The following is a 17,610-nucleotide window of genomic DNA, read 5'->3' as shown; positions in this document are numbered from 1 at the left end:
CGGCAAAGGCATGCGGGCTTTCCTTTCCTGCATCAGATACAGTTCTGCCAAAAACAAGGTGGGCGTCATCTGTCCCCGGACCGTCCCCTCTCTTGCTCTCCCACCACACACACGTTCATATTCTACGGTAATGATTATGAGCTCTTCCATCACACGTCGGCAGTTATACTGGATATATGCCGTTTACAATGGGTACATAAGAATTAGCAAACGAAGATGGATTAACAAAAGAATTCCCTCAGAAGAAGCTTTGTCTAAGAGATGCAGTGGTCCCCACATCCCTGACAGACCCTTCACAACATCATTCCACTTTGTCCAGTGGTTCCCAGTGACCACGAAACAACAACACGCTCACAGCAGCGACACTTCACGTGACGAGAGGATGACATATTAGTGAACAGTATTCCCAATGATACTCATAAACTGTACGCACACTTTTCCCCACACACATGTGTAGGGGAAAAAAAGAGAAAAAAGCATCTGAGGAAACCAGAGCATACAAATAGAAACACGGAGTTCTGGACACATAAAGCGGAACTAAGAAATAAATACCATGTTGAAGTGAAAACATTAATCCATCATTCGCTCACTCATTTTTACAAAACAATGGACAGAAATATTAGGTTGTGGAATGTACAGTTACCATATTCCTTTGCATTAAAATGTATTAGAACGGAGGGTACACGTGAGGAGAGCAGTTGAGTGGGACAACTGTGAAAGACCTGATGTCTATTTCTCTGGAAACGCACCATATGCAGGGATTTCAAAACAAGACGGCAGCAGGGAGACTGCAGGGCCAAAAGGGTGACACGGCTCGCTAGGACCAGACCTTCAAAATGAACTAAGACCAGTCTGTAAGGACAGCTGCCAATTTACGTTGAAGGAAAAGTGCAAAGTACTTTGAAGCAAGCGTGCCCCAAGGCATTGCTTCCAGCAATCCCCCTCCTCCTGTCCAGCACCGGTGACAGAAAGAGGAGCTAGCATCCGGGCATTTGGCTGAAGCTTTGGATCCAGGAGGATTCCTCCCGGCTATTCTGTCCTTGGAACTTAATAGGACGATGCATTTTTTGACACTGGCTATGTAAATCCACTCCTGTCCTTTGGCCCCAAAGACGTGACTGAATAAACTTGCTCTCCGTTGAGTAAGAGAAGCTGGTGACTTCGAAGCCTTCCAGGCACAGGTTATATTAATGTACATTTGATATAAGCAAAGTTCTGATTAACTACCTGTTTTAATGCGAGCTCTCATCCCAGGAAGGGGATGGACAGTCTGAGTATCTTTCATCTCCCCATGGTGGTCACTTTGCACAGCCTTTGCAGGATCTGCACTAGCGGTTAAAATCCCATTTTACAGAGCAGGAAACAAGCCAAGAACTTAAGTGAATCGGTCATGTTCAATCGTTCCCTGGGACTCACAACTCAGTCCCAGCCGGCTCTCTCCCTCGCTCACGTGGGCGTGCGTGCCCGTGCCCACAGCACGGCTGATTTCCCAACGGCATGGCACCCATACCCACTACATCCCAATTAGCTTTCCTTTTGATCTCAAGAAATATCATTAAATCTCAGAAACGAATCTGCATTGTGTACACACACACTCCACACCTACACTCCAGAAAACACACTTCTGTGTCACTCCAAGTTTTAAAAATTACACTGTGCATGAATTGCACAGCAGGATATAAACAATTACATGTGGTGACTCCTGCCTCTCTCTTGAAATGTTTTTAAAAGATACCTTTGAAAGCATTTCCCAAAAAATGCTCTAAAATAAGTGGAAAACATCCATATACTTGAGACATCCGTTTCAAGGCTCTACAAACACACAGAGCGAGCACATGATTATTCTGGGGGATAATACAATGACTATTACATCAAGGAACTGTAGCATATTCCTTATGAAAAGTAAAGTTCCTTTATGTAATAGTATTCCTTATGAAAAGTAAAGTAATCATATTCCTTATGAAAAGTATCATATCCCTTATGAAAAGTAAAGTAATCAAAGGACAGGCTGTAATTAGACCCTGTATTTATAAGATCAAGGATTCATAAGACTCAGCCCACAGAACAGAGCTACAATTCCAGGCAGGCTCTAAGGAAAACATTGAAAAAATGACTTCGGCCGTCTGCTTTACAATTTAAGGGGAACGGAAAGTAGCACTGCGCACAGTAGCTCCGGTCACCTTATGCCACCGCCGCAGAAAGAACTCGATCTTGAAGGACTGTGGCTACTTCTGCAATAGGTAATGTGTGTAAAGTAGATTTTCATGTGCCCATGTGGGCATGGAGTAGTACTGTTAATAATTTTTTATTAAAGCAAGGAAGGTGTACAGTGCCCAACATTTAGGACAAAGTATGAAAAGGGGACAAGCTATATTATTATTTTCAAATGGCATAAAGAATGTGATATAAATCATTTGCATCATGGACAATCTTTTTCTTTTAATGTGTTCGATGAGAAATCACATTTGTTTTCTAGTATTTCCAATCTATTGGCTTCTGAACAGATTTAGTCAAGGAATACTAGAAATGGTCAACATTTTAACGGGGTTGGCAATGCGCATCTTTTTTATGTTCTCTTCCCATCTGTCTGCTTCTCCCTCTGCTCTCTCCTCTTCTGCTTTTCAAAGCAATAGTCACATGTCATTTCATGAGGTCCAGCTGCATTTTAACTTCTCTGCTGTCTACATTACACGTCCCTTTCCCCAGGGACACATGCTCATGTGAAGAAACCAACAGATAAGAATCACGTTGGCCCTAACCATACTTTCCCAGCAAAAAATTCCCCTATGCTATTGTTCAGGAGATACAATTGTAGCGGTAGCCTCTCTGGCCAGGAGCTCTATTTCTCATGGTAGAAGTTTATCATTAGATCTTGTAGTGAATGAACACACTATTTAATTATTTAATTTTATAATAAACATATATTTTTTGGAGTTTTAAAGTAAAAACCCACAAGATGCTCTCTTATTAATAAGAAAAAGTGATTATGATGATGCAGTGCTGACAGAGGCAGTGATGGTCAGGTGCATGCCCGGGACGCAGACGTGTGTCTGGAACGCAGACCAGTGATGGCCAGTGCCCTTCTGACTTACTCTCGTAGTGAATGAGGAAGCCCACGCTGGAGCGGCTGTTGTCAGTGGTGAACAGCAGGTACATGAAGTGCCCCGTGCTGATCAGGAACTGGGGAGCTTGTGTGCCATGGTACTCTCCGATCAGCGGGGATGAGTTGGCGGGCCCGTCTCGGACCTCCAGAGTGTCATAGTTGACTTCCGTCTGAAATCTGTGGAGATTTGTATCCAGTCAGAAAAGTAAAGCTGCATTAACTTATAGACATTCCCCAAATATCTTCATTCATTAATTACAAACTGATGTGTATCACTATAAATAAAAGATTTACAGTTTTACAAACTTAAAAAGCCCCTGTGCACAAATGATACTGAAGCATAAGTTTTTCCAGAAGAAAAGGTACACCCTAAACCCTCCCCTAGTATTGAATACTCAGTCATGCAACATCCCAAACTCAAAAAACTGCAGTCTTTAGCTCTAAAATAAAAATACTGTGAACCAGGTTAGTGTTTAGAGAGATGAAGTAAAGAAGGAAAAAAGGAAGGAAGGAGGAAGGGGGGGACGAAATAAGGAAGGAAAGGAAAGGAAAGGAAAGGAAAGGGAATTACATTAAAAAACACCGATCAGTGAACAATCATTACACATTTTCAAAATCTGTTTCATGATCCCCTGTTCGGCTTGATCACGCATATCCTGAAATGCGCACATGAAGAAACATAATCTCCTAAAGGAGGAGAGTAATTCAAAATACATGGCAATACTTTAAATACTTTTCAGGGGAAAAAAAAATCCTGTGTCTTTTTAAGCTGCATTAACTCTTTCTGGCCCCTGGAAGAAGAATCAGCACATTCCTGCTTCAGAAAAGAAATGCTGCTTCAGTGATCGGAACAGCTTCCAGAAAGTGCTTAACTTCTCTTCGAGAAGGATGCTACGCTTCCAGAGAATCTGGCCTGACGTTATATTTACACCCAGTCACAGCCACTTGGGTCCTCTTTGAAGCAATGAAGACACCATTCCAGGAACTGAGATAATTGTCTAACTGGGCCCAGCTCGTCCTCCAAGAGCTAACCCGGTTTCCGAGGGTCCGGCTGTGCTCTCAGGGAACAGCTTATGCCCAGGGAGCGCCTGATTCACTCGGTGACTTTCAGACTAAGACTTCTGTGGAAGCCTGGGTCGTCATCCCCCACCCTCTTCATCCAATAATGCTGATGAAGAGGAAGAGCGCAGGCACGCACAGGCTCCCCAGCCTCACGGCTTGTAACCACAAGACAGGTGCACAAAGCGTCGGGCTCTGCCCTGGTTCTCTCTGGATTGCGTAGACTCCTCTGAGAGCAAATGCATGACGACGCCATATTCTTGCAACGAACTTGGGATGACCCTGGGGCCCGGATCTTCCACAGAGAACTGGAAACACGGGTCACTTCCCTTGACCACGGGTTCAGCTTTGGGGGTCCAATGGGGCAGGTTTTCTTCTTTTACCTTTGTAAAATGTCCTCTACAGACCCTGTAGTTTCTCAGTGATCTGAGCTTAGATTTTTTTTTAAATTTATTTTTTATTTTCAGCATAACAGTATTCATTATTTTTGCACCACACCCAGTGCTCCATGTAATCCATGCCCTCTCTAATACCCACCACCTGGTACCTTGATCTCCCAACCCCCGCCCCTTCAATACCCTCAGATTGTATTTCAGAGTCCATAGTCTCTCATGGTTCACCTCCCCTTCCAATTTCCCCCAACTCCCTTCTCCTCTCCATCTCCCCATGTCCTCCATGCTATTTGTTATGCTCCACAAATAAGTGAAACCGTATTATAATGGACTCTCTCTGCTTGACTTATTTCACTCAGCATAATCTCTTCCAGTCCCGTCCATGTTGCTACAAGAGTTGGGTATTCATCCTTTCTGATGGAGGCATAATACTCCATAGTGTATATGGACCACATCTTCCTTATCCATTCGTCCGTTGAAGGGCATCTTGGTTCTTTCCACAGTTTGGCGACCGTGGCCATTGCTGCTATCAACATTGGGGTACAGATGGCCCTTCTTTTCACGACATCTGTATCTTTGGGGTAAATACCCAGGAGTGCAATGGCAGGGTCATAGGGAAGTTCTATTTTTAATTTCTTGAGGAATCTCCACACTGTTCTCCAAAGTGGCTGCACCAACTTGCATTCCCACCAACAGTGGAAGAGGTTTCCCCTTTCTCCACATCCTCTCCAACACATGTTGTTTCCTGTCTTGCTAATTTTGGCCATTCTAACTGGTGTAAGGTGGTATCTCAGGGTGGTTTTAATTTGAATCTCCCTGATGGCTAGTGATGATGAACATTTTTTCATGTGTCTGATAGCCATTTGTATGTCTTCACTGGAGAAGTGTCTGTCCATATCTTCTGCCCATTTTTTGATATGATTGTCTGTTTTGTGTGTGTTGAGTTTGAGGAGTTCATTATAGATCCCGGATATCAACCTTTTGTCTGTACTGTCATTTGCAAATATCTTCTCCCATTCCGTGGGTTGCCTCTTTGTTTTCTTGACTGTTTCCTTTGCTGAGCTTAGATTTAAGAGGTCTGGGTAAGCATGAAATAAATTTCACTTGAAAAATCTGTGCTACAGTTTTCACATCTTCTTTCTGAAGCAACAGTAAGGACTCAGAAAGTGCCCCTCACAACAGCGGGAAGATTCCCAGGGGAGCCTGGGAGAGGGCGCTCCAAGTGTTTCCCACTATTCGGCAACTCGATGCACTTTGTACAACAATAACAACAGTAGGGTCTCTTATAGTTATATTTACAAACACATGCTTTATTAGGATGTCAGCCCTCTGCTGGAGACAGAAATCTTTAGAGTAGTGTAACAATCACAAATGCCTAAAAATGTCAGAAATACAGGCTCTTACAGATGGAATTCAGCAAAGTATCACAGTTCCCTAATCCCTAAAGCTAGAGAAAAATTGTATGTTTCTGTTCAGAAGTGTGAACAGAAAACAGTGTGCTCAACACTTGTACCAAACCAGGATGTAAAGTCACAAGTTTTACTAATGATTTACGCTTGATGTGATGCCAGGAATCAGGAAGGGCTTTGCTCTTTCCCCTCTCAATACCAGAAAGTTATGAAAATTAATAAGAAACCCAACGTAATCTACTGGATATTACAGAGTTAATTTTTTCCTCAATGATTAAGTTTATATGCAAGGATCCATTCTCCAGTGTAATGGATACACAAGCCACAATTTTAATTTTCTTCTGGGAGATTATCCTACTGGAGATTATTATGTTACCAGACGTAATAAAATGAACAATAACTTCAAATACAAATAGTGCTAAATGATAATGTGACTCCCACTAAAAATCTTCCTGTATATATTATTATTAATAGAAAATTAGTGGAAAACAAACAAAACAATATAACAGTGTTAATCTGCCTTGAGACATTATAATATCCTGAATATTAAAACCCAAACTCTTTTAGTCAAGAAGAAGTTCATTGTTAGAGGAAGCTTAAAATTGTTCAGAGATTAAGCTTAAAACACTAAACAAATATGTTTCCTTCTATTTTAAAGCAGGTATCTTTCTGAAAACACTTCTGGCTGTTAATCATCAAGGTGATTTTATTGCAGAGACAAATGGAAACACATTTTATTATGGAGAATTCAAATTGCATGATTATTTTTTAATAGTATTGAATTCATGGGGCACCTGGGTGCTCAGTTGGTTAAGCTCAGGTCATGATCCTGGGGTCTGGGATTGAGACTCGCATCAGGCTCCCTGCTCAGCGGGAAGCCTGCTTTTCAGTCTCCCAGTCCCCCTGCTTGTGCTCTCTCACTGTCTCTCAGATAAATAAATGAAATCTTTAAAAAAATGATTATCGAATGCATTATCAAATAGCCAAGCCACACCACTCGAGGGATAGAACCACTCACAGGTCACTAATCTGTCACTCACAGGTGTAGGTTCTGCAACCGCAACATCACTAGAGCAAGAAAACATTTTCCTGGGCTCTTCCAAAAGGCACCTCAGGGACACCATAGGCTTCCATTTGCAATCAGAGTGTATTTTAGCCACAGGTCCAAAACCCAGAGCTGGACACGAAGGCCAGTATTTGCGAGCTCTGAGGAATAATGATTAGGGACTGCCAGTCTCTGACTGAGCCTTTGGAGAGGACTTAGCTGCAGCCGTAGAGGGTAAAGTTCAAGAAGAATGAAACATTATCAACCAAAGGCCTGTTTCTTCTGAAGTGAACTCCTTTGGGAAAACCAACCAGGAATCATCCTATTTCTAAGCCTCACGATCCACTTAAGTAAACACATTGGACATGCATGGGTCTTCAGGTCCGAGTTAAGAAAGGGAACATCTTTTTCTTACCTATCAAAAGTTATTTTGATGGAATGTCCTGGTTTTGCTTCAATGATCCATTCACAATTTAAAGAATCTTTATAGTACCCTGGCCATCCTGGAGGCAAAATGAGTCCGCTGGAAGCTGTCAGGTGTCCACCACATGGCGCTGAAAGAGAGTGCAGGTGTCAGCAGGTCCCACCGAGTGCACGGGGACGCCCCCAGCAGTGCCCGTGACTGCAGGAATGCGCTTGTGCTCACAGACTTCACATTTTCAAGTATTCACGCTAAACGTGCTCTCAAGTAAACAGCATTTATTGAAAGCAGAGCACATCTATCCCTCATCCGACATCCATCATCAGCCCACAGCAAAGCTCCTATGATCCAAAAAGGTCAGGGTGTACGCGCGAGATGAATGACCCCATAAACTGTCACATCCAACTGTCACAACAGATCGTGAGAGCACAGCCCTGATATCCATATTGCATATGTGTGTGTGATTCCACAAACATCTACTGATGAGCAAACTAAATTGCTTCACATCTGAATGGAAATACCCTGCGGTGTGTGTGTGTGTGTGTGTGTGTGTGTACGTGCATGTGTGTGTCAGTGTGTGTGTGTGTCAGTGTGTGTGTGTGTGTGCATGTGTGTGTCAGTGTGTGTGTGTACGTGCATGTGTGTGTCAGTGTGTGTGTGTGTCAGTGTGTGTGTGTGCATGTGTGTGTCAGTGTGTGTGTGTGCATGTGTGTGTCAATGTGTGTGTCAGTGTGCATGTGTGTGTCAGTGTGTGTGTGTGCATGTGTGTGTCAATGTGTGTGTGTGTGTGCGCGCATGGGCAGACACATTTCAGTGATGTGTGTTCTGCTTATTCACTCTGCATGGTGTCTGTTTTATTAACATGATTTGCCACCTACATGAAAGTAAATCATTAGGGAATGTTACAGAACAAAACAAAATTTCCTAATTCAATAGACAGAATTAATCTGCATCAGTCCATTTGAATAATCCATGACTATAAAGAAGAAAAGAAGTTTCAGGAAGGTATGTGCTTGGTGCTCAGGTAAATGGGTTTTGCATTTCTGTATAAGCTATATAATTTTTAAGTACTGACATATATTTCACATGTTTTTGCCCAGCCACATATTTTTTCAGATTTTCCTTCTCCAAGTTCTTTGCCATCTTTGTAATCAAATTTGTAAATCCACTGATAAGAAATAAAACATACAAATGTCCCTAGTTAAAAAAAATCATTTTTGAAAAAAATTATGCCTTTTATGGAGATATACCCATAATGTGTTAAAATGCTGAGAAACTGTACACGATTTCAAGCAGGTTTTGTTGCTGAAGAAAAACATCTGACAGAGAAATCTATAAAGGTAATCACGGTGGCTTCATTTATAATGGAATAATAAAAGAAAAAAGTAAAAATGTATGCAGAGTTTATGACTACATATTGGAAGGGCACTAATACATTTGAAATAATGTTCTGAGATTTTGTTACTATGAGTAACTTTTGCAATTAGAACATTACATTATGCAAAGCAGGATACAAAATTATAATAAAGCATATTCTAAATTTTATTTTAAAAATTGTTCCAAGTAAAGGGGAGGTAGAATTTCAAAAATACGTTAATGGAGGGGAACACGAATGGCCACTGTGCAGATCATGCTTTTCTTGATACAGTTTCTTTCCTAAATCAGGTGGGCATTATGTCTATAGTTAGAGATAACAGGAAATCAGAGTCATTTTTATGACCTTGAGTTCTTGAAGAAAACATTCACTACTTTAGCAATCATAATCTTAAAACAACCAATTTTTAATAATTGATTTTAGGAATTTTATTTATTTATTATTTATTCCCATTTTATAATTATTTGTATAATCATTGTAACAGTTATTCATATTTTAGCCTTCATTCCTACATTTCTGACATGCTGTAGCAAATGTTTTTTAGAATATGACATAAGCAAAATTAAACAATCTTACTTGTTTCATGTTTTACTATTCAGTGATACTATGTAAGAAAGACCTATAGCAAATATAGATTTTTTCTGTTAAATCTGCTATATGAGACCTTTCTAAATCTGTTTGAATTGCCTTATTTTTGTTAGCCTGACTTCCCATCTAAATACAAACTTGTATATTTCCTTCATTTCAGTAAAGGTTTTTAAAAATTTTGAGTTGTTAGATTTCTTGAAATGTGCCAGCATTGTCACACATCACTATTATTTATTAATATCTTGTCTTTTACATATCACTTTGTAATTTCGTGTGTGTTAGAATTTGTATCACTTTATCCTGATGAAATAGATGTTTTAATTGTTATATTCTCAGTCAACAGAATTAAACAAAAAAGTATGAAGTGATGAAGTCAGGTTTGCCGTATCAGCCAGCTTAGATTACATCATGGTGTAGGAACAACTCCACAACCGTACTAGCTGTGATGAGAGAGTCATTCCTCACACAGGCTACGTATCCAAGGGCTCCTTCCTTTTTCTTGGATACATATCCTGTGTGAGAAATGACTCTCTCTCATCACACAGAGAGGAATCTTTTGTAAGATTTTATTTTTAAGTACTCTCTCCACCCAATGTGGGGCTCGAACCCACGGCCCCAAGATCCAGAGTCTCACACTCCACACACTGAGGCAGCCAGGTGCCCCTAGGGGCTCCTTTCTTGAGCGAGTCTTGTAGGAGACAATCAAACGTAGATTCGTAAGTTGAATATATCACTTCCACTCATTCCTAACTGAAACAGTTTCCTCAAAGCCAAGGGGGCCAAGAAATGCCATCCTGCTTGGAGAAGACTCAGAAGACCCAGTGGACAGCACCAGTGATGCTCAAATTCCTAAGGGAAAGGAAGTGAGCCAGGTCTATAGGACACAAACTCCTTGATTCATTGAGTATTTGCATGGATGAACTTGATATTGTATTTCTAAAATAAGCTCATCTTGATTACATATATTTTTTCTATAGCTTTATGTTTTAATGTAATTATCTGGCTCAGGCATATTACACTTAACACTGCCTTTGTAAAATGGTACACGGGAGTCAGGCCGTTTTTGCACTAGCTATGATAGTGTTCTCAATGCTCAACTTCTCCAGACTTGGAAGAGAGAGAACTTCCTTGCACACCTCCCTTGCTTGTGTCTTTCTCTGCGTCCAAACTTTAAACTCTTTTCAAATCTCTTCTCAGGTTTTCTGTTTATTTACACTTTGCACTTCCATTTGAGTCACTGTGAATAATTTACATTTTGCTAGGAAATCACCAATTTCATTGAACATTGAAATTTGTTGCCATAGAGCTGATGATGCATTCTTGTACACTCACACACACACCCCCAATTAACTTGTGCTTTTAGTGACAATGAGCTGCACTGAAATTTATGGGGAGGCTAGAGGCAGAACAAATAAGTAGAGATAAATCTTTCCTACAGAGGCTAAAAAATTTATACATATGATGTGCCGGTATCCAGTAAATTCTGCCAGAAAAAATAAACATAATTTTTAGAGGAAATGATTTATTGTGAGCCTTTTGCTCTTTATGTAAAGTTATTATTAGTAATAAGAACTTATTATTTTATTATTATGTTGTTATTATTTTTGTAACCATGGTTATTTTTCTTCTGTTTTGTTGACTACCTATAACTGTCTTTCTTCCTAGTTTTTTTTTTTTATCAGAATCAAAGAAGCCTTGTCTATCTCATTGATACCAAAAAAATAATTCAGTTACATTATTCTTTCTAATTCTTGATTTTTATTAATATAATGTTCTATTTTTTTTTCTAACATTATCAAGAAGTTCCTTCACTTTTTGTCTTTCTGTTCGATACTGGGGCATTTGCCTCCTAACATAGGCTTCCTGTCACGCGTTATCATAGCAGAAAGGGCTCCCCCTCACAGGGTTTCTGGGTAGCACATCCCTTCAGGCTTGCGGCTTTACCACACGGCGTCTCCCAAGTATTTGTCTGTGGTTCTCTTCGTATCATACGTTTCCACTGTACCTGCATATGCACGTGGCCTCGACCTTATGATCAATTAAAGAATTGATGGTAACAAGTAATACTTGAAAAAAAAATAAGGAATATGTATATACTCTAAGATACTTGTACTTCCTTCTGTGTCTCTTCAATTAAATGTGCTGGTGCTACTAAATCTTTCCTTTCCCATTTGATTTTTTCCAACTAGATGCACTTAATTCTGTAAGTAGCATTTCTGTTTCTCTTCACCAAAGACATCACTTGGAGTATCTAATTAGTTGCACTATCAGAGTATCTGTGTGTACTTTCTGAGACTCATCAGGGCACTATAATTGGGTTTTTCAGTACAAGTAAATTATTCAAAAACAACAACAACAACAACAACAACAAAAACCTCTTTCACCATTTACTAGTCCTCTGTGTTAACTGTTTTCTGTGTTAACCCATAGCTGAGTTTTGACTGAACTTCTCTGAAGGTCTTTTCCAAATCTGAGAGGATGGCTCATCCACATTTAATAGGATACTTTCTCCTGGCATCTGACTTTATTAGAAACATCATCTGCCACTTCTAAGAGCCCCTCCTTTCCCCTGACCATGCAGATGGACATACTTGCCCTGAGCCTGTAGCACAAGCATCTTACAGGGAAGCACACCCAGGATGCAGAGAATCATGGCCAGGAGAGAGCAGAGACTAGAAAGTACTGTCATTTTTTCCCCATATGGTGTGCTTGAGCAGCACCAGCAAATATGCACGCACACGCGCTGTCATAACTATCACTGGAGCACCAAGGAGTGTGTGTTCACTTATGTGTAAAGGATAATGACCCCTGTTTATTAACACCAGATACAATGTAACATCTAAAAGCTGCACATTTAAAATATGTGATAGAGACAGGGATGGAAGAGCTTCCCTTGAGCTCTTTCCCTTCAATTTGTCAAGTTCCTACCCCCGTGATGCTCACCGCCCACCAATCTAAGCCCTTCATGAAAGTGTGAAAGTGAGAATACCTTTATGGAGATTTAACATAATCCTGACCCTTAGACGATGGACGCTAACTTTGATAGTTGGACTGAAGGGTAAGGGCGTGAGGCAGGAGCCCCTCCCACTGCAGGGCTCGTCAGGTGGCCAGGGAGTTCATCAGATAGATCAGGTTCTGCCTAGACCGCCCCCTGGCAATGGTAGGTCGGTCACTCTAGAGAGGAAACAACCTTCAACTCCAGGTTATATTTGACACATTATTTCTCTTAAATTTACTTATTCTAAAATGAGCACCTACTGGCCAAAGACCATTGAGAAAATAAAAAAATAAACTGTGGAAAAAAATCACCCATCACTGTGACTAACATTTTGGTGTATATTTTTTTTCAGGCTTTGAAAAATAATTATTATCATCATGAGATACTTAAATATATGTTTAAAGCGGCTTGTTGGAACACACGTGGTCATATCACCTGGTTTTTCACATGATAATCTATGATGATCATCTTTGATGTTACAATATTTGTTTGAGGTTTGTGATGATTTATCTAGCTCATTCTTTGTTGTTTAAAATTAAATTGTTTGCATCTTTGGTTTTTATGTTTAATACTGCAGAAAGCATTCTTGAGGGAAAAAAATATTATCTTTTCAGAGTTGTTTGAATATGTCCTTACAACCAGAAATACGATTTATAGCTAAAAAAGTAAGAAACAATTTAAAACCCTTAATATGAATTTACACTATGATGCCATAATTTTATACCTTCAACAGCTTGTCCAGAAAATGTCAGTTATTCCTCAACCTTACCAATTATACATCTTATTAAGGTGTTCAAATATTTGCCCATCTGATAGACAAAAATGGTACTTTAGCTTTGCATTAAAATTAGTAATTTTTGCCCATTTGAAAAGACCACAGACTGTATGTTGTAACTGTGTGACATTCCAGGAAAGGCAAAGTGACAGAGGTAGGGAAGAGATCGGTAGGGGCAGGGGCTGGGTGCTGTGCGAGAGTGAACGGGTTGAGCGCAGGACGTTAGGGCAGTGAGACTGCTCTGTGTGATGCTCTGATGACAGATGCATGTCGTCATACGTTTGTCCAAACCCACAGACTGTACAACACCAAGAGTGGCCTAAAATGGAACTATGGACTCTGGGTGATAGTGACATGTCCCCGTGGGTTCGTCACGTGTTACTAATGAAACCGTCTGGTGGGCTGTTGCTCGTGGGGGAGACTGTGCTTCTGTGGGGGCAGGGGACATAAGGGAAATCTCTATACCTTCCATTTAAATTTGCTGTAAACCAAAAATTACTCGTAAAAAAAAGTCTATTTAAAAATGTGTTTCTTGGTATTATTGGAGATAAGTTTTTTATAAAGCTTTTCTTAGCTCAGCATGTATGGGACATTTTGATAGGGTGTGAATATATACTCTAAGTCACTAATTTTCATATGAGCAAACATTAGAGGTGATATGCTCCTTATTCTGCACGCACCCCCTGGCTTTTTTACACAGTTAACCAGAGTAGAAATGTCAAGAAGAAAATTAGTTAGGCAGTATTTACATCAGGTACCTTAAGGGCAATAAAACAGCATAGCTACTAAAAACTGTGCCATTGTTAGAGGCTGAATTATGTCTTTCCAAAATGTGCATTTTGGATTTTTCATTCCAGCACCTAAAGATGTGACCTTGTTCGGACGGAGGGTCTTTTTAGAGGGGGTTAAGGTGAGTTATTAGCATGGCTCTGATCTCATGGGACTGGTGCCTTTAGAAAGAGGGGACATCTGGAAACAGAGGTGCGTTCACACGGAGAAAGCTGAGATGATGCTTCTGGCAGCCGTGCCACTCCAGAGACATGAGCAAACCCCCGGAAGCTGGCGGAGAACCAGAACAGATCCTCCCTCGCAGCTCAGTGGGCACCAGTCCCGCGAACACCTTGCTCTTGGATGTCCAGCCTCCGGGACTGTGAGACACTCAGTTTCTACTGTTTAAGCCTCCAGTCTGTGCGCTTTGTGACAGCAGCCCTAGGAAACCAGCACGGTCCCTTTGTTCATCAAGTCCGACGTGGACTTGCACAGGGAGATAGTGGCAAATGAGAGGAGCCGCTCACCTTCGCAGCGAGGCACCGTGGAGCTCCAGACGACGTTCCCGTCCTGCAGGATGCAGGTGATGGACTCCGACCCCTGCGTTTTGACAAAGCCGTCGTCACAGTGGAAGGAAACTGAGCTCCCCAGCAGAAATCTGTCACCGAAACGCCGTCCGTTTATGGGAATGCCAGGGTCATGGCACTCATTCTGACCAAACGCTAAAAGGAAAAACAAATGAATAGAAATACTTGACATTAGGTAAGCGTATTCAAAAAAGAAAGAAACAAAGCCTACTAAAAAAAGCCATTTATTGTTCCAAAGTTCAGTTCTACATTTATAGACCGATAATTGCATTAAACCAATAAGATACTGATACCTAGTATGACAGAGGGAAAGAGAAAGAATAGATGGCACACAGATATGTAAAACTGTCATTTACACGGCATTTCCCAGTTTGAAAGCACTTTTCACGTGGATTAAGAAAAAACAGAAATATGGCAGGGGCTGGAAGGGATTTTGATTCAGACACATCTGGGTTAGAACCCTGGCTCGTGTGTTTTTTTCTGCCCTTCGGCAGACATTCTGACAATCTGGTTAGATATTTTAATTTACAGGTGAGGAACGCCGAGCCTGTATCACAGTGTTACTGCAATATTAAATGAAATAATTACTGGCACACGTAAGCACAGTGTCTAAGAGAAGTTGGCAACCAGTAAATTATGATTTATAACTCACCTTTAACATTATTACATTACACTCCCTTAACAATGCCCTGAAGTGGATGTTCTTAAATCCAATCTGGTTTGCAAATGGGGACCCTGAGACAAAGAAAAGTGCCCTCTAACCAAAACTCACTAAGTATACGCAAGTGCTGGTGTTCTAATCCATGGCTCCAGACCCCAAACGCCTCAATCCTTTTTACTGCACGATTCCTTTGAATGGAGGATGTGTGGATGGATGGGTGGGTGGAAACAGGTGTAGAAAGTGGGAGAGGAAGGAGGGGAGGGAGGAAAATGAGAGAAAGAAAAAAGGAACATAAGCGCTAACCCTACTATAAGGCTGACAGAGACACCAGCCCAAATGGAGTGATGCCCCTAGGCTGACGGGACAACGCTGTCTAATTGTGTTACTCCCATTACCTTACAGAGTGTCAGCCTGGACCCCACAAGCCATTTAAATAAATGGGGCCTAGAAGTGGTGCGGGGGAGGCTTGCTTACTGGTGTAAGTGATGTTGAAGCCCCTGCCGGTCGTGGAGTGGTCGGACTGGAACTCCAAGCGGACTATGTGCCCGCTGCTGGCCAGCTGGGAGGGGACCTCGTGACCCGAGAAGGTGCCCAGGACGGTGATATCAGAAATGCCGTCATCTTTGATCGCAAGAAAATCAAACTGCGGTTCCACGTCGAAATCGTTAAAGATGAGGTGAATTCTGCTTCCTGGTTCAGAAATGATCAGCCAGACACAGTTCATGTTGTTGCCGTATTCCTCGGGGTAATTGGGCGAGAGAATAACTCCGGACGACGCGGTGAAGTTGAAGAAGCAGGAAACTGTGAAGACACAGACACGTGTTCGTACCACTTTGCACATGGCCAAACAGCCGGCCACGTGGCGCTGACCGACGGCAGCCTCCTCTGAAGGCACCCACACCTGCAGAGCTAGGACCGTCCAACCGCTTTTGCATCGGTAATTCTACACCATGATATCCCTTCGCTCCCTAAACTGTAAATAGAATATTTCGTGGCACACACCATGACCAGAGCCCACACGTAATCGAGTATAAGCTTGACTCTGAAATGATCCGAGCCGAGGTCATGGAAACCTGGAGCAAATATTAGAATTTCTAGTTATAACTTTCTGCCTTCAGAAGAGCAAACATTAATATGATAAGTTATGTCTGTGTCTCAGGAGCAATTTTCAGAAATAATATTGGTTCTGTTTAGTCTTCTTGGATACCTTTTCTCTTTATATTTTATGTTTGCCTTTAAAATGCATTTTTTCAAGTTATTTATGTATTATTAGTTATCGGGTAACAATAAAAAAAAATCAGACCATATACTGGGTGGACAATATAAAAATCTCTTGGAACATTTACCTTTTTAAGAGCATGTACTTAAAATCAGTTTACATACATACACACACATATGCTGAGAGGGCACCTGTTGGATTATTTCTAGGGTGTGGCTTCGCTTTTCAATCCACGGAAGTCCCTATTTGTCTTTCAGGTGACATGTTACACTGAGTCACAAAAAATGCTGCATTAGTTACATGCTACATTCAGTTACCAAAAAAAAAAAAAAAAAACTTTCTTTTAAATCACCATGAAGTACTTTGTTTCTATTTGTTAAAACCCTGTACTTAGGAGGGCACCATAAGCTGATGTCCCCCACACTCACAACTGGTGTTTCTGTGTTAGACATTATCAAAGCTATCAGGTCCATTGCCTGTGGGTGTCTCAGACCCTCCCACTTCAGAAGCTCTAGAAGGAGGCAAGGCTCCTCTGTGCATGGTCCGTTCTTGCTGGCAGAGAGATCTCAGCTCCAAGTTATGTAGGAGACGGAGCCATAGCAGGGATTAGCTTTACCGGCGTGAGTGAAGCAGGGAAGTTGGTGCACAAGAACACCCACACTTTGTTTGGTCAATGGAGCACTCCCCAAAGGTTCTGAATGCTTCCCCTTCCGAGGTGCACCTGCCCCTTTCCCTCCCTCTCCCCCTGCCTGGCAGTCGCAGGACAGAAAGAACAGCCCTGGCCAGCACAGTACTCACATACACAGCTGGGCTTGTTGCCAGACCACTGGTTGTTCTGCTGGCATGTGATCACGCGCTCTCCCACCAGCTCGAAGGCCGCCTGGCACTCGAATGTCAGCGTGTCCCCGTGGAGGAAGCTGTTGCCAGTCCGCTTCCCGTAGGCGGGAACCCCAGGGTCCCCACAGCCTCCCTTTTCAATTTCTGAAAACGGGAAAGAAAAATGAACTGTGGAAAAAATACACAGTGAACTTTTTTTTAAATAATTGAGAAAGTGAGCAAGTTACTTTTTGCTGGTTGAGACTCAGCTTTTGTTAAAAGTTTCAAAAGCATGTTCATGTCATCCAATATTTAATTACAAAACCCTGGGGGAAAAAACATGATTTAACTTGAGAAAAAGGTACTGAATTTATTGACTTCTAAGGGAGACGAA

The 17,610-nt window shown here is 41.5% G+C and overlaps 1 protein-coding gene across 2 annotated transcripts in view; it reads right to left on the bottom strand.

Moving 5' to 3' along the window:
• CSMD1 (CUB and Sushi multiple domains 1) overlaps window positions 1–17,610 on the bottom strand; it is a 1,941,062-nt gene that overhangs the window by 366,462 nt on the left and 1,556,990 nt on the right. For both annotated transcript variants that reach the window (XM_032328946.1, XM_032328947.1), the window contains 5 exons: window positions 17,199–17,381; window positions 15,656–15,982; window positions 14,461–14,655; window positions 7,424–7,562; window positions 3,093–3,280 (listed from right to left, as the gene is read on the bottom strand). In XM_032328946.1, the coding sequence (XP_032184837.1) occupies window positions 3,093–3,280; window positions 7,424–7,562; window positions 14,461–14,655; window positions 15,656–15,982; window positions 17,199–17,381 (1,032 nt within the window). The remainder of the gene's footprint in view (window positions 1–3,092; window positions 3,281–7,423; window positions 7,563–14,460; window positions 14,656–15,655; window positions 15,983–17,198; window positions 17,382–17,610) is intronic.

Source organism: Mustela erminea, chromosome 21 (genome assembly GCF_009829155.1).
Source record: "Mustela erminea isolate mMusErm1 chromosome 21, mMusErm1.Pri, whole genome shotgun sequence".
In the NCBI taxonomy this organism is placed as follows: Eukaryota; Metazoa; Chordata; class Mammalia; order Carnivora; family Mustelidae; genus Mustela; species Mustela erminea.
The sequence above is the reverse complement of the archived record's forward strand: the minus strand, read 5'-3'. Positions and strand labels throughout refer to the sequence as shown.